Source organism: Trichophyton rubrum (assembly GCF_000151425.1).
Source record: "Trichophyton rubrum CBS 118892 genomic scaffold supercont2.2, whole genome shotgun sequence".
Taxonomy (NCBI): domain Eukaryota; kingdom Fungi; phylum Ascomycota; class Eurotiomycetes; order Onygenales; family Arthrodermataceae; genus Trichophyton; species Trichophyton rubrum.
In genome coordinates this window covers 2,120,455-2,136,271 of record NW_003456427.1, presented here as the reverse complement: position 1 = coordinate 2,136,271, position 15,817 = coordinate 2,120,455, and the positions used below count along the sequence as shown (strand labels likewise).

General features: G+C 46.6%; 5 protein-coding genes across 5 annotated transcripts; 3 read left to right on the top strand and 2 right to left on the bottom strand.

Annotated features, from left to right (window-relative positions):
• Positions 1-2,484: 2,484 nt before the first annotated feature.
• On the top strand, positions 2,485-4,136 carry TERG_02393 (uncharacterized protein; the record flags this gene model as incomplete). The annotated part of the gene is made up of 3 exons (XM_003237629.1): positions 2,485-3,231; positions 3,285-3,773; positions 3,852-4,136. The coding sequence occupies 3 exons, from the start codon at positions 2,485-2,487 to the stop codon at positions 4,134-4,136; spliced, it is 1,521 nt and encodes a 506-aa protein (XP_003237677.1).
• A 2,682-nt stretch (positions 4,137-6,818) lies between these two features.
• TERG_02392 (uncharacterized protein) lies at positions 6,819-8,855 on the top strand (the record flags this gene model as incomplete). The annotated part of the gene is made up of 1 exon (XM_003237628.1): positions 6,819-8,855. The coding sequence occupies one exon, from the start codon at positions 6,819-6,821 to the stop codon at positions 8,853-8,855; it is 2,037 nt and encodes a 678-aa protein (XP_003237676.1).
• Positions 8,856-9,460: 605 nt separating this feature from the next.
• On the bottom strand, positions 9,461-10,030 carry TERG_02391 (sorting nexin-3; the record flags this gene model as incomplete). The annotated part of the gene is made up of 3 exons (XM_003237627.1): positions 9,461-9,489; positions 9,549-9,870; positions 9,953-10,030. The coding sequence occupies 3 exons, from the start codon at positions 10,028-10,030 to the stop codon at positions 9,461-9,463; spliced, it is 429 nt and encodes a 142-aa protein (XP_003237675.1).
• An 834-nt stretch (positions 10,031-10,864) lies between these two features.
• On the top strand, positions 10,865-13,256 carry TERG_02390 (uncharacterized protein; the record flags this gene model as incomplete). The annotated part of the gene is made up of 4 exons (XM_003237626.1): positions 10,865-11,707; positions 11,811-12,176; positions 12,245-12,998; positions 13,081-13,256. The coding sequence occupies 4 exons, from the start codon at positions 10,865-10,867 to the stop codon at positions 13,254-13,256; spliced, it is 2,139 nt and encodes a 712-aa protein (XP_003237674.1).
• An 857-nt stretch (positions 13,257-14,113) lies between these two features.
• TERG_02389 (uncharacterized protein) lies at positions 14,114-15,508 on the bottom strand (the record flags this gene model as incomplete). The annotated part of the gene is made up of 3 exons (XM_003237625.1): positions 14,114-14,226; positions 14,305-14,951; positions 15,018-15,508. 3 exons carry the CDS (start codon positions 15,506-15,508, stop codon positions 14,114-14,116), a joined length of 1,251 nt encoding a protein of 416 aa, XP_003237673.1.
• Positions 15,509-15,817: the final 309 nt, after the last annotated feature.

Sequence of the window (15,817 nt, the reverse complement as noted above, 5' to 3'; positions counted from 1 at the left end):
CTGACGAGTACTCATGTGTCCTCATGACATTCTAGGCCCGGGGTTATATAATACGATCTAGTTTGCCCAGAGCATGGTTTCGAGAAACAGTGTGCCGTTACGACTTCGGAGGTATGACTTCTCCGATGGCTGGACTTAATTCGTCCCCTGACCAAAATTGGAGGGGAAAAGGCCATATGCTCCTCCTTTACGGAGTAAGTATCACGCATACGGAGACTCTGCCAGTGACGGTCTCTAACAAAACATTCATCCATTCGACATATTAGATATTTTTATGCAACATTCTTAATCCACTTGGATGCCAACTCATATACTTCATTCCGTCCCCGCAACCTTAAAACATCCCGCATGATCGGAATAATTAGCCTGCAGTCAATAATCGGGCTTTTATCGGTAGGGGATTAAAAGCCCCTGTTTGCAGCTCTCGTTCGCTGGGGAATATGGATTCACGAACTCAATTATCAACCCCGAGGGGGGATATCCAGCTGCCCTTCCGCTCGCCATATTCTGTGTGCTGCATGACAGACGCATCATATTCTGCCGTAGCACTCCCTACTGTGCAGACATCTAAACGTTAACACTTCTTCGTCCTAAAGCCATGGGATTTATCCAAAATTCTATCTTCCAGGTTTTATCGATAAGGTAAAAAAAGAAAACAGAAACAAAAGAAGAAACTGTCATGGCCGCAGGGAGTATCAAAGCCTGAAAGCAATCTTCAGCCACCAAACCACTTGGGTCGTGCTTCCTCCCGCATACCTAGTTCGAGGATACATTGATAGCCAAGCCGCACATAAAATGGCGGAGCTAGACTCCAGAAGGAAGCTAAATCCAAACCCATCTCGTCGGTGGAAACTCGCCTGATCAAATCACGCACGCTCACCTTCCTTCATCCTCGCCATGAGCGTGGCTCTGGCCATATAATGTTTTCTCAGTGTTCTGGCTCTTTTCAGTTATCATATTCAGGATGGAAGTCCGCATCACTGAGTAGTTACTTCAAATCAGATGGCTGAATCGCCATTCATTCCATATGAAGGAATGCTCCGTTTTGATTGAAGTGTACGGGATACATACGGTATGTGAAGCACTTATCCATCGCTGTCCACCACCAATCCGCGATAGTATCTGGCAGTAGGGAGTATTTCATCGCGAGAACTCCCCAGATACTGTGTCGCCATAGTGCGTGGGATCTGGGCCGCTAATTACGACACAAGTAACTATCGAGCCCACCTCGAAAATGAAGCGGGGATTTTTTTTTTTTTTTTTTTTTTTTTTTTTTTTTTTTTTTTTTTTTTTTTGGCAGTGGCGGCTAAGGGTGAAGCGACTACTCCATACTTGTTATTGACCCATTGCCATGCATCTTCCCAGTCAACTGAGGTGCCCCTTTGGCTCTGGAAGCTCGATAATGACCAATGAAGCACACGACTTCCTCTAATGCCAGGTGCTCGCTCACTGGAGTGCCGTTCTGCCACAACCACACCAATGGGGATCATGATGGGCAATGCAATATTTTTAAGATCTTCTTTGGACGACGTATCGTGCGTTCAATAGAATAACTTGACTGCTTGCAACCAATCACCTCCCGATCGGCTCATCAGAAAGATATTCCCCTTCGGCCGCCTCCACTAGTCAATTTTACAGGTTCTCACCTGTTACGGAGTACTGTGTCATTTTTCATCAGGTACATAAGGCAAGGGGCAGCACCTGCTTCTATTGAGGATACTGCTGGGCTAAATATCACACTCAAACAAGGTCGCTCGAAGATTCAACCTCTGTGGGCCTAGGCCTTGCATCCTGCTGCCTTTTAAAGGTATCAGCATAGCCTTTTTAGCCGATCTTCTCGGCTGTGTCCGGACGGTATTGATCCACCTTTGCGAACTGAGCTTCTGGAGCTCGAACATCCGTTTTTCCTGAACGCTTAGTCCGCTCTTCTTGTGCGGATATTTTGGGGCGGAATCCAAGACGCTGGATCGTCGTCCGCAATGTACAATGTTACTGATCCACTAGAGCGCCGCCAAGAGGCGCCACCCTTGCAGCTCAGTAACTTGGTGCCCACATATTTCAAGCATCGGGGTCTAGATGGGTTGTCTCGAGCCATCCTCCAGTGCACGCCCTGTGTGGTTGGTCTATTGGGTTATCCAACCTTAAACCAAGTGGCCAATGCGCCGTTCCGTGACTCCTTTAAAGCAATAATAACAAACATCTTCTTGACAAGGATTAAGCTTCTCCAATTACCCTCAGTTTCCATCAGACGTTTCCCCCCGTTAAACTATTCTAATTTTTGTGTTGATTTCTTCCTCGTTTCTAAATTTTCCTTGGGCGACTAAAAAAATACCCTTTCATCCCTAATTTTGACCATCTTTAGGGTGCCCTCTCAATATCCTGACCCGACATAAAATTTCTCTGTTTGAATGGAATTTACCCCAGATCGACTAATGCTGTTTACTGATTTTGTTTATATACTGCCTTATACACTTTTTATATGATATGGCGTACCCCAAGCACATGAACAGCTCACTTCTTATCAGACAGGGTTCGCTGCTGCTTCATGAGAATCAGTCTCATCCCTGGCATGGAAAAGCTGTAGGGCCACATCGGGCATTGTCTCATCCTGTCATTTGTCTTCACCAAGGACGTACGGATCGGTCTTCCTCGGAGCCACTGCCCTCAACCGCACTAGAGCCCACTTTCAGCTTTCAATTAGCCTTACCTCAATTTTATGTGCCTTATAGATGGTGGGAAGATGGTGCTTCCATGATACTTTGGGCATTTGACCACCAGGATATCAAGAGGCTCCTCCGGTTTCGCTTATATGAAAACGATGAGCTACCTCGCCACGTACTACAGAACCGCAACGCAGACGTTGTTTCAGGCTTCCTTGCGTCCTTACTTCCAGAAGAACAAGGAATGTTTCCCTTAGAATTGTCTCACCATGACAAGGTGGAAGAAATACTGGAACTATGCCAGCTCAGGACCGTCCCCGTGGAACCCTGGAGGTGGCATCCAAATTATTCGTATAATGCCGAGCCAAGGACTATTGCTTCTTATATTGACGTTGAAAGCTCACGACAGTTCCAAGCTGTGCCCTTCGAGGACTGGATCCGGTATGCCTTGGGATATCCTACTGAGTCGATTCAATGGTTCTTCTCCCAGCACAAACAGCTGCATGACATAGTCTCTGCTCATTTGGACTTGTTCCCTGGGGAGTTTGATACCTATGTTGAAGTTGAAAGGGTAGGTACTGTCCGATTTAATGACTTGTCCCTCGAATTTTAACATTACAATAGCACCTCCGAGGCGGTTCCCCATTTGCACAATATGTCTTGCTGCAGTGTCTCAGTGTTAGAGGCTTATTGAATAGCGAAGTGCCTGATCAATCAAACCAATGGGTTGTGGGATATATCATCCGCCCTATCCAGGAATTGTTCAAAGCCCACCTTACCGGTTTGCCCTCTATGCTGAAAAAGCTCTCGGTCCTCTCCCTCAGTTTTGAACGCAAATACCGAACTTCTGCGGAAATAGATTGGAGTGCCCCATTTGACGCGAATCCGGCTTACTTGAATGATTTCTTTGCCTTTCGAGAGGTCGAGCCTCTAGCAAGAAAGCTTACACATATTGATACAAAAGAATTTTCCTCTCTTTCAGTGCAAAGCTTCGTTGAGGATACCGCTACACTACGATCGCTATCCGGTAGATGGCATTTACTCTGCTCCTCTACTGAGGAATGCTGCCACGCACTTCCCGAAATGGCTGCATTCTTCAAAAGTTGCATCTGCGTATGTATTGACATCTTGCTTTATTAGATCCTTGTTGCATTCCCTTATAGTGACTCTAACATAAACATTTTATTGTAGGTTCTACATCGGTTAAGAAACTATTACTCGGCTACAGCTATGCTCTATGGCCTTCAGAAAGCAAATATGAATGTTTTTGACCTATTTTTGGAACCGAATGATGACTCCCAACAATCTCCCCATAGCTATTGCTTTAAACTAATGGACTCAACTGGCAACTACAACTTTTACAGGGAAACAATGCGAGCACGACCAGGAATCCCATTCTTGCTCCCGCATATTGTGGAACACCAATCACATGGAGAAGATGCAATTATTGCGATGTTCCCTCTTTGCGTTCATTGAAAATCAGGGTCGATCGTCCGCCTATTTTAAGAAGCCTTAATCTCTCAGTATTGCATTTCCAACCAAGACGTTTCCTTTTACACATGTGGCTGTTTCAACTGTACTTACAAGCCTTCAAACCCAGTATGATTATACCCTTGCAGGCTCAGGGGTTGCCTGGCCGATACTGTAGGCGATCAATCCCACATTCATAGTGATAAGCGAAAAGTGAGCCGGCCCTAACATCGGCTATGCCCGTCGTCCACTTGTATGAAGGAAGAAGAGACGGGGCCGTGTTCATCCGCCTATGTCAGAATCCAACACCAATTGAATGAATCTTGGCTACCTATCTCATATGCGGACTATGTTAATCTAGCCCACGCTATGAACTGATATGAAATCTGGAACGCTTTGTTCTCTCTCGTCGAACGAATGAGATCCTACAGATGAGGTCTCATTCTCGAGGCCAGTAATTGCGCACTTGCCAGCCACAGCTAGAGAAGCTTCAAGCCCGTTCTCCAGTGGATTGGAATGGCCGCTTTCAACAGGCCTGTGAACTGAATTACATTAATACATACTATCCTTACCAATTTCGAGCCGATATCCCAGCTCCACACGGACTAATTTGGAACTTTAACCTGAGTACCGACCAATCTTCGTTTATAGCTTGAGGTCAAGGAACATAATGGACTGAGCTCGATCGACAATCTCCATGCTATGAACAAAAGGCAGCTGAAGTGCGGAGCCCGGACACCATAAACGAATAAAATATCTGTATACCCAACGCCATGACTTGGTTTCAGCTCTTACCAGCTGGCCAATAGCCTATCCAACGTCTGTGTTACTGCATCCGGTAGAATGAATTCTAAATCAGAACGACCATTATCGCCACATCTGAGGCCCACCTTGACCTTTTGAAATTTAACTTCCTAACGCAGCCGCGTGGTATGAATGCCTGCTTTATATCTGCAGAGGTATTGAGGAGGCGAAGTATGCTTAGTTCCTGCCGCGGAATCATAGCGGGTGGGGATGACATGCGTACCTGGACTCCTATAGATCCGAACGTATCGCTGTATATGTAAGTCAAAACGCCTACCTAAGCGCCCCGTGCAACCCATATTATTGTCTTCACAAAATTAAAGCCATGCCCCAAAGCCTGTGTTTATATCCTGTACTCATGAAATTACGTAGTTAAAAATACGAGATGGAAGACCGTCACCTCCGATCCATCCATAACTGCCTGTTGCCTGTCTGCCCCTGCAGAAACGACAAATTCGGGCGAAAATGTAACAGCAACAAGCGGCTGCCGAGCTGCCATTGAGCAAATACCCTCCGCATCCATCGCCTTATCTCTGATTGCACGCCCAATGAGGAACAGATCTTTTGTGGTGCTTAACGAAAGGATCACATGGACATAACAGTCAGTAAAAGGGCCATCTGATAATCATACTGCAATAGTATGCAAATCTTGTGAATCAAGAGGAACCTAGCAAACGAAGCCACAATAAGTGTGTCTAGATTCACCGAATACGACACTTACAATACCCTGTTCAAGTTCGTGTAACCACTAACTTGCATACTGTTAATATAAACACGGCTGCGTTAGGTGTGTTAGTAATGATGCAGGATGGAGGGAGCACAACCGCCTGTGCCGCCCGGTCCTTCTGTTGAGAGGAAGGAGTTATACCCCTGAAAAGGGTCGATGCCAGCTGAGCATGGAAACTGTGTAGCGTTTGGACATACCGGTTTTCCCGTGAAAGACATGTGGCGCAGAATTGGAATTCTTTTTGCAATTTTAATCTCGCCCTTAGCCATCTGACAGGACAACTTCAGCACACTTCTATTCAGTCATGTTGGCGGCTCCCCCGAAAATACATAGAGCAAGACAGACGTGGCAAACCGCAAGGAATACCTAGGTCCCATATTCCCACAATGAAACGATGTATTTCTTCACCGGGTATGCCGATAAAGTTCTTTATTACTACACAACATTTAGTTTGTTTGACAGAGGCGGGCATGACATTGAAGCTTGCGTGAAGACTTTTTACGCCTGTTGTGGCTTGTCGTTCTCTGATTTGATGTGAACCTAGAAACAAAAGCACCTTGATAAGGGCGGTATGGACCTGGTTAGGACTTGGCTGTCCATTCACTGTGTGGTGAAGGTAGCGGTGAAATCCTTTCCGATACGCCATTGGTGCGCTTTTCTAACTAGCAAGGGATCTGACGGAACTTACTTTATGATTTACCACGTCTCAGCCACGTAGACTGGCGCTTATTCCAGGGCTTGGGTGTGTCATGGCTCCGGGGAAAGTTATTAGAAGCAAAAGTTTCGCATTTGGGGTGGCGTTGGAGAGCTTGTGTATTCAAAAAACACTGTTATGTTGCTCCTTTTTTGATATTTGGGGAAAATAAACGTTGTATATTGATTATATAAGCGAGGAAAACACGGATGTCAACTTAAAGTTCCGGAATTGCGGCCGCTAGTCCTAAACAAGAAAGAGGTTAATCGTACGTCGGAGAAACTGACATCCGAGTAACACCGCCCAGACGGAGCCTTACCTAAGCTTCGAGGCATTGAAGTTCTCAAAGCGAGCCTCGCGTGGTGTTGAAGTGATATCACCGCGAGAACATGCAACAGGCGACTCGACGCTGGACGCCGACGCTTGGAACAATGTGAGGTCCATATATAGGTAGGACTTCAGCATGGATGCCTCCGTTGGCTCGCTCCCTTTGGCCTCCGCGAACTCAGATGCGCCATCATCCCAGAATCGTGAGATGCATCAGCTGCCGCATCTAAAGATCCCTCCTCTCCGAGACCCTCTTCCACCACCATCGCGGAAACCCCCGTCTCCACTTGAGCCCAATGCCGGGACAATCAGAGAGCCCAAATATAGCACCAAGTCAACGCTTACCGCGTCCAACCAGCAATCAGAGCTCCCAACGGTAGCGGGGTTTCTTAACAAAACAACGCAATCAGACAAGCCAACAGTCACAGACCCGATACCAAGCGCTGACAACCCACCTAAAACAGTGCTCCCGGCTTTTATCAACCTACGAGCTGTTGAAAAGTTACCCTATTCCTCCTTCGAACAAGGGGCGTTGCCTCGTAAACGCCGCCGGGTCGACCAATATGCTGACACGTTCGGAGACCATCTGCAGCTTCCAATACCGAAAAATCAGAAGGAGATACCTAAACAACGTCCTCCTTTTGGACCTTTAACCATCTTGAATGGGTTAAATGAGCCACCGCCAAATGCCGCCCTATTCCCACCCATCGAACCCAACGGTTCTCTCAATATCCCGACATGTGGAATCCAGCAAATATCAACTGCAACCAACGGCTCATTCATTCAAAATAAACCAAGGCAACATGTTGAAGCTAATGAAAAGTCTGTGGATAAAGATCGTATTATGGGTAACGCAGCCTCTCTAGAGATACCTGCTTTGAGAACTGAGACTCAGGTAGAGTCGCAACAGCCTTTCGAGTGGGCGAATAATGAGGTTGATCCAAAGGACATGGGTAAAACCGCACCAAAATTCCGACGGAGGAAAAAGGCTCGAAAATGGACAGATGAGGAGACCTACGACTTATTACGCGGAGTTGTAAGGTGTGGAGTTGGTAATTGGGCTTCCATACTTGCACAATCTGACCTAAACTTCAACGACAGGACGTCGGCAAATCTGAAGGATAGGTTTCGTGTTTGCTGTTCTTGGGCTTACGAACCTGATGGAAAGCCCCAGACACTTGCAGATAATACGAATAATGGACAATCTGGGAAGATTTTCTTACCCGATCCTAGGAAAACCAAGGGGATTTCTGAACCAAATTCTCTCACAAGTTCTGTGTCTACGCTTCAAAACATTACAGGAAACATTCCCCCTACCGCATCTAATTCCCACACCATCTCTCCATTTCCATCCGGCAAGGAAGGCTCTGTTACATCGGAAATTACCACAGCCTCATATAAATCCCACCGCAAAGCGTACCCTCCGGCAAGGGGAAGTGACGCTCTTTCAAAGAAAACAAAGTCTACATTGATTGCTCTTGGGTTGCCTGATCCTGACACTACTGTCAAAGCAAACAGACGGTCAAGACGTCCTTTTTCGCAGGCGGAAGACGAAGCACTTCTCAAAGGCTACGCAGTCCATGGCTTCCAATGGACACTAATACGCCAGGACAAGCATCTTAATCTAATGCATCGAAAAGCTACGGACCTTAGAGACAGGTTTAGAACTAAGTTTCCTAACGCTTACCGGGAAGGAGGATCAGCGACAGCAAAAATTATACCAGCCCCCAGCAGCAATACCAATGTGCCAAGTACTGCATCTGACACTGCTGAGGGCGAGAAACAAGGACCGTCTTTAACTGCCCTGACCGGCTCAACCACAAGAGAACACTTACAACGGTCTAATTTTGACTCGCCTGTTGCAGAATCCCGACTTGGCAAAGGAAATCTTCGGCGGCCAAGTAATAGTGGCACAGGTACAAATACCACAGCATGCGAACAAAATGCAAAAACGAAACCATCATCCACACCTGCAAATGACATTTTCCTGTCTACTATGACTGCGGGTGCAATGCCTATCGACCCTGCAATGTTGCCTCCAGCACCACCATTGAGCACTGCTTTCGCCTTTACAACTACAGATGACGGTACAAGTGCCAGTGCTAGTGAATCTACCTTAGGGCGATCTGACGACGTCACTTTACCCCCGTTAGTATGGGAAGAGTTAGGGTGATAGCAATTTCATCCCATTTGTGACGCTTGTCCCTAGCTCTATAACCAATTATATACTACCATAATCATGAATATTACGAGAGAGAGAATTACCTATATATATTTCATAATATTGACAGATTTTACAGCCACGCTTCTAGTTCTCTGCTACGAAACTATAACTCTTCGGAGGACGAAATAATTATAAGTCAAGGTAGACCGGTTTCTCTCCGAGTTATTGGCAAATGGTGAATCGCTCGATCTATGCTGTAGTAAAGGCGCAAAAAAGGAACGCTTAAAGAAACAAGATAAGACCGGTTGTTGACCGCCTTGCTTAGCTTTAAAAATGTTTATGGATTATTAACGGTACGGAGATAAGGAGATTAGAATCACTTGGCTAGCTGCGAGATTTTCAGTGCTCCTCAGCCTGAGAGCAAATGAAACATGGATATATGTTTAGCTAGCACCAGTAACGCCTTGTAGCAGTAGCAGCTCCTAGATTGAAAATAAAAAGGGACTAAAATAAGAAAGATAGATCATATGGTCGAGACATAAGGCTGGAGTTCATGTTAAATTAGAATGGAAAAAGGACGGGATTCGTAAAAATTAAGACATTTATTGATTGCATCACCAGGCATTACGGTCCCAGTTTGGATCTAAAGATGTAGAGTATTAGTCTAGGGCGTATATTGTATAGATAAGGCTAGATATTTACCTTGTACAAAGCTAGCCAGCACTTTGCTTCCAGTCTGAAGTAGGGGGTGACCGACAACTATTTGCAAAAACCGCTGAAGTCCTTCCCTACGGTGTTCGATCACATCGTCGCTGAAGCGGTTTGTGAACACTTTTCCTGGAAGTGGCGGTATTGTGACTCGTGCGCTCTCCCTTTCCAGTATATCTCGGAAGTATTCGAAATCTGAGTATCGGCGACGAACGACAGAGTGTTTCAGCTTAAACGCTGGGATGTTGGTCCGACAGACAATTTCATACGATGTATACATATTGCGAGATGTGCCGTGCGTCTGAGGATTCCTCACCTGTAAATGCGCCAGGGCCAGTAAGTCAGCAAAAGAAAAACAAACCATGGCCAAAAAAAAAAAAAACACGGGCAGCTCATACTTCGATCTCCAAAAAGTTCTCGGGAGGCCCATAGATCTCCTCAAACGTCTGATGACGGGCATCTGGTATGGCCTGCATTTTGCTACCGCTTATCTGCTGGTGATGGGTGCTGAAGAATTTGGTATCAAACTTGCGGGCTTGTATGACGGGCGGCAAGAGAGCTAAGGCGGGGGTAGATGTCCAAGGTCACAAGGCTCAGAGGAGCTCAGTCGGAAGTCAGGTATTTCTTCTGTTAGCTGGCGGCTCTTCTTCTTCTGCTGCTGCGGCTTCTCGCTGCTGCGGTCTTCCTGTGGCGTCTGGTGCTCTGCGATGTTGGCGTTGGAAATGATAATGGCCTCCTCGACGTCCTTCGGCGGCTTCACTGCCAACCCCGAAAGCGGAAGTGGGTGGGTCCGTCCTGTTTCGGTAATATATTATTCCGTGCCGTTCCAAAAATAAACTAGCGTAACCTTATCTATCATTACTAATAACTTGGCTTTTGCACGTGACAGCGCTGGAGCTTAAAACGAAACGTCAAAGCTTCCGTTTGCGGCCGCTGAAAAGCAAGCAGAAAAACATCGAGAGACGAGGAAGAAACGGCCATATCAGACATCTGATACTCGCTGCCAGAGCGCGTCGATCTCGGTTTCTGGGTTCCCAAGGACGCGTTGCTAGTCATTGTCGGATATAGGAGATAGCAAAACCTAACGCCACGTCCCGATGACGCTACCAGTTGGCGGGTTTTGCGGAGTAACTAGCTAGTGACCTACAGGATACCTATCCGACCATTCATCCACCACGGCCGTTCGGACGTCGGGGCGGAGGACATAACTACTTATCCGCGAGTCCAGGCCGCTTTTGCACATTGAATGAGCCATTATTGCCCACTTTTCAGTGGTGTATGATACATTTTACAGATCGCTTGGCTATATCATGTCTGGTCGTCCCTCAAACCGCCAGGAAGCGGTGTCGCCTGCGGAACCGGACTCCATATACCATCTAGCCCATGAATGGGGTAGCGTTGATGCAGTTGGGAATACAGGTAGCCAGATTGATGCAGGTTCTGGCAACGCTGGTCACTGGGATCCATCAGCTGGAGACCTAGAGGATATGGATGATGCTGATATGGATGATGATGATGATGATGACGACGATGGGGATGGGGAAGAAGAAGATGGTGATGATGATGAGTACGATGACGAAGACGACGGATTTAATAACGATGATAGTGATGAGGACGGGCACAGTGTAGAACTTCAGTTCTCAGTCCATCCGGCGCAAGGCGACGCAACTGCGGCAACAGCAACAGGACCTAGCGGGGACGGGCGGCCTCAAAATCCAGAGCGTGTAAGAAGTATGGGCAGCAATATCTCCCTCGCATGGAATCTTCAAATTTCTTTCCCTTTTGGCTTGCTGATCGGACTGTTGTTAGTAACCACTGCACAATTATTTCGCCTGATTGGAGCCACTGAACTCCATCGTATTCTACAAGGTCATGGAGTCCTGCGCTCGCGATCAAACGAAAATGGCCAAGGTTATGATACTTATGGCGTACAGGCAACCCGTCGCACCAGAAGGACAGGGCCTAGTAGATATCCGAAACCTCCAAGCCAGACGGGGAGAGAGCTCATGATTTCCGGAGACTATGGCAGTAATCCGTACTATGTCGACAGACTGAAGGGCCGGAAGAAGAAGCTGGCAACAAGTCTGATGTATAGAGAGCTGGGGGCAGGGCCCCGAGGGACCGAGATTAGATCCTCTCGTGAACTATCCCAGGTAAGAGACTCTTGATCTACACGATTAGCCCTTATCTTCTCTTCTTGATGTTCATGATGCTTGAATTACTCTACGTGCCTGCTGACAACAAATCAATTGCTAGGGCCTAATTCCCGGAACAGCTGCTGATACCATCATACATTATGAGAATCCATGTTACTCGGGACAGTTTTCCGACGATGGTAATTTTTTCTTCGTGACTTCTCAAGACTTCAATGTTCGGATGTATGACACCTCCAACCCATATATCTGGAAACATTACAAGACAGTGGAATACCCCATCGGCCAGTGGACGATAACAGATGCAACACTGAGCCCAGACAATAAGTTTTTGGCATACAGCTCCATAAGAAACATCGTTTGCCTGGCTGGAACAGACCCTTCTTCATCAACAGACCCTATTCTTTTGAGTTTTGAACATGGGCCACAGGGTGCCGCGTTTAACTCGATGTTTGGAACTCGCTTTGGGGTGCGTTATTCACTTACATTTCCTTGTTCATCATATGCTATTAGATATCCAACTGACGTAATGACTAGATATGGTCGGTCCGCTTCTCTGGTGACGGCCGAGAGATAGTAGCTGGAACTTCTGGCAACTCTGTCCTTGTTTACGACTTAGAAACGCAGCGGACAATACTCCAGCTACGCAAACATTCAGATGACGTCAATGCTGTTTGCTATGGTGATAAAATGTCACCCCATATCCTCTACTCAGGTTCTGACGATTCTACCATTCGCGTATGGGATCGTCGATCAATGGCGGATGGCCGAGAAGCCGGTGTTTTCGTCGGTCACACAGAAGGCATAACATTTGTTGACAGCAAAGGAGATGGCCGTTATGTACTATCAAACAGTAAAGACCAAACAATGAAGCTCTGGGACTTGAGGAAGATGATGACAACAGCCAAATTTGACGGGGTGAGCCATATCAGATATTCAACGGGCTTTGACTATCGATTCAGTCCGTACCTGGAATCAGATTATACCCCTCATCCCCATGATTGTTCCGTTGTTACGTTCCACGGTCATGGTGTACTTCGGACTCTAATACGCTGTCACTTTTCACCCCCGGGAAGCACAGATTCAAGATACGTATACACAGGAAGCCATGATGGGAAAGTATACGTGTATAATCTGGATGCTACTTTGGCAAAAGTGATCGATGTCGGAGGAACCACTCGTCACTCCTGGTCACCTAGAGGCACTCCTCGTTCCTATGAACTGGATTCTAAGGAGATTAGGACCTGTGTGAGAGATGTTAGCTGGCACCCCAACGCCCCAGTAATAGCAGGTATGTTCTACGCCTAGCACCTTATATTTCTAATTCTGGTACATTACTCAGGAATAAATTTCTAACTAAGACTTAATTTTAGCTACTTCGTGGAATGGCTGGGGTATGTCTGAAGGAACATGTACAGTTCACTCCTGGACTGACGATGCAGAAGATGATGAAGGGCTTCCTTCAATGGGTTGGCATTTGGAATCCGAACTCCAACTACCAGCTGGCCAGGATTCGGTTGTTCTGGGGTCTGAATACGAAGACTATTAATCCGTTAAGAAACAGGAAAAAGCATCTGATGGGACTTAAGGCCGTATCGGATATCTATTAATGAATGAATGAGAATTTCTTTCTTTCGGTCACGAGCAGGAGTTGATGTCGCTCTTAATCCTTGGGCTTATGCTTGAGACAAATGCCCACTGTTACTGTTGAATGTGGATAGATAGTTAACCAGGCGAACTGTCTCTTCATGTCTATAACTATTTCTTACTAATAAAACATTCCGTCTTTTATATCTCCTTATGGTGTGAGAAGGATAAAATTACGAACAGTCTTCCATTCCCAATGAGCGAGTATTCAAAAACAATGGATTACTGCTTGACTGGCAGGATAAATGTGCATTATCAAAAGACAAAAGAATCCCATTTCGAATACCTAAAACTAAATCCTATAAAAACTCCGTGTGATAGGGCACACTAAGATTGAGCCATTTAAACCGCAGAGACAGAGACACCGTTTGCTCATTAATAAGGCAGAAGAGAAAAGATAATAACAAAAAATAAGAAAATCCATGCCTTCAACAAATTAGGGAAAAAATTGGAAAAAAAAAAAAAATTGAGACGGTGAGGAGCCTTTCGCCTGGATGATAAAAAGGAATAACACCGTATTTCCCATCAGATCGGGTAGTCGAGCGAGAGTCGGGGCCATTGCCAACACCTTTTCATGACTTGGGTGGAAGAGATATATTTGGTTATTCAATACAGAGAGAACACATCATCGGCAAGATGATTCAAGTACGAGTCCAGCTGGAAAGACCCGTTAGTGGGCTCGTCAATGGCATCGAGTGCTCTTGTGGGTAGATAGCAATGATAGAAGATGAACAGGCTCGCTGCTCTCTCCGCATTGTTTTACTCCTGTCGAGTTCGCTTGACTCCATGAGGATTCCAAGCACCACCGTCGTTGCCACCGCCGCCAAAGAAGGCCGGGTTGAAATGCGGATTCTGGTTTTGAAAGCCTTGTCCTGAATAGTTCTGGTTAGAGAAGAAAGACTACGGGGACAGACGCAATATACGGTGAATAGGGTTTTGCCAACACTCACCTTGCATGCCCATGTTGCCTCCTTGCATTCCGCCCATCATATTCCCCATTTGGTTTGGCATCCCTCCCATGGGCATACCTCCCATACCACCCATACCTCCCATGCCTCCAACGCCTCCCATGTTGCCAACGGGTCCGCCAACGGGCATCATGGGGCTGGCCATGCCACCCATGCCTCCGCGACCACGCATGTTAGGATTACCTCTCATGTTGTTCATCATACCTCCACGGTTGTTGAAACCTCCATAGTTCTGCATGCCGCCTATAGGGCCGCCTTGAAAGCCTCCGACTGCTCCACCCTGGAAGCCACCACCCATAGGAGCGAAGTTCCTGTTATTGTAGCCCATGTTTTGGTTCATTCCACCACGATTATTGAACCCACCACGGCCGCCACGGAATCCAACGGCGTTGTTCATGCCGAAGTTACCCTGACCAGCATTGAAACCTGGGGGTGTGGCTCTGGGAGTTCGATCGTCTTTTCCACCACGCATGGGATTCTCCTTTGGTAGGGTTTTAAATGGATTGATGTTAGGTTGGGTATAAGTGACAGAATACTTACGCCCACCTTGCTGGGCATTGTTCATCTCTTCGATCTTATGCTTGGCTATTGTAGCGGCTTGGGCTGATGTAAATTCGACAAACGCTTGACTGTGAAGGATTAGTACATGTTATGAGTACACTAGGATTAAAATAAGAATAGGCATGTACGCATACCCTTTACTCTTTCCGTTCACTTTATGTTCACTGAATGTGACATCTTTAAGATCTGCTTCCACACCAGCCTTGTTTACCCAACCGCGAACCTCATCGTCCGTTGTCCACCAATGCAGATCTGAGACGTACAGGGCGGATGTGGCGTCAGGGTCGGCTTCTTTTCGTTTGACTCCCTGCTGGGGCAGTTGTTGCTGTTGCTGTTGCTGTTGCTGCGCTGGAGGCTGCTGCGGTAGACTGTTGCCTGATTGCGGTGCCTCCGATGGAGACTTCTCTGTTTTGAATATCTTATGGCTCTCATTGTCCACATTGTTATTACTGTTGCCATACTTCTCGTCGGATCCATCTGCGTTCCCGCCACCTTGCTGCGTGTCAGGGCCATCGAGTACTAGGTCTGGTTCCTCGGTCTTAAAAGTCGTGTCCTGACCTTCGTCGATTAATCCACTTCCATCTCCGTAGATATCAATATCAAAGTTATCATCTTCAGTCGCCATTGCAATTTATTGTCTGGGAAGCCTGTTTTTTTTCTGAGAGGGGTTGCTTTCTCTTATAAGCTGAGAGCAATAAATTGATTTCTGTTCTTGTTATTTCGTTATGCACAGCTTTTCTGGGGGTAGTTGTCTTGATTCGACGGATTTGAAGAGTACAGGTCTGTGGATCAGGGAGCCAGATTAGCAAGGAAATGTACATCAATAGAGGTGAGTTTGATGGTGTTGTAGTAGAAGCTGTCATGGTCTGCGGCTGTCCATATGGCTTCCTGGACAACAAAAAACCGGGGTATCGAGATGCCATGAGAGGTAAGA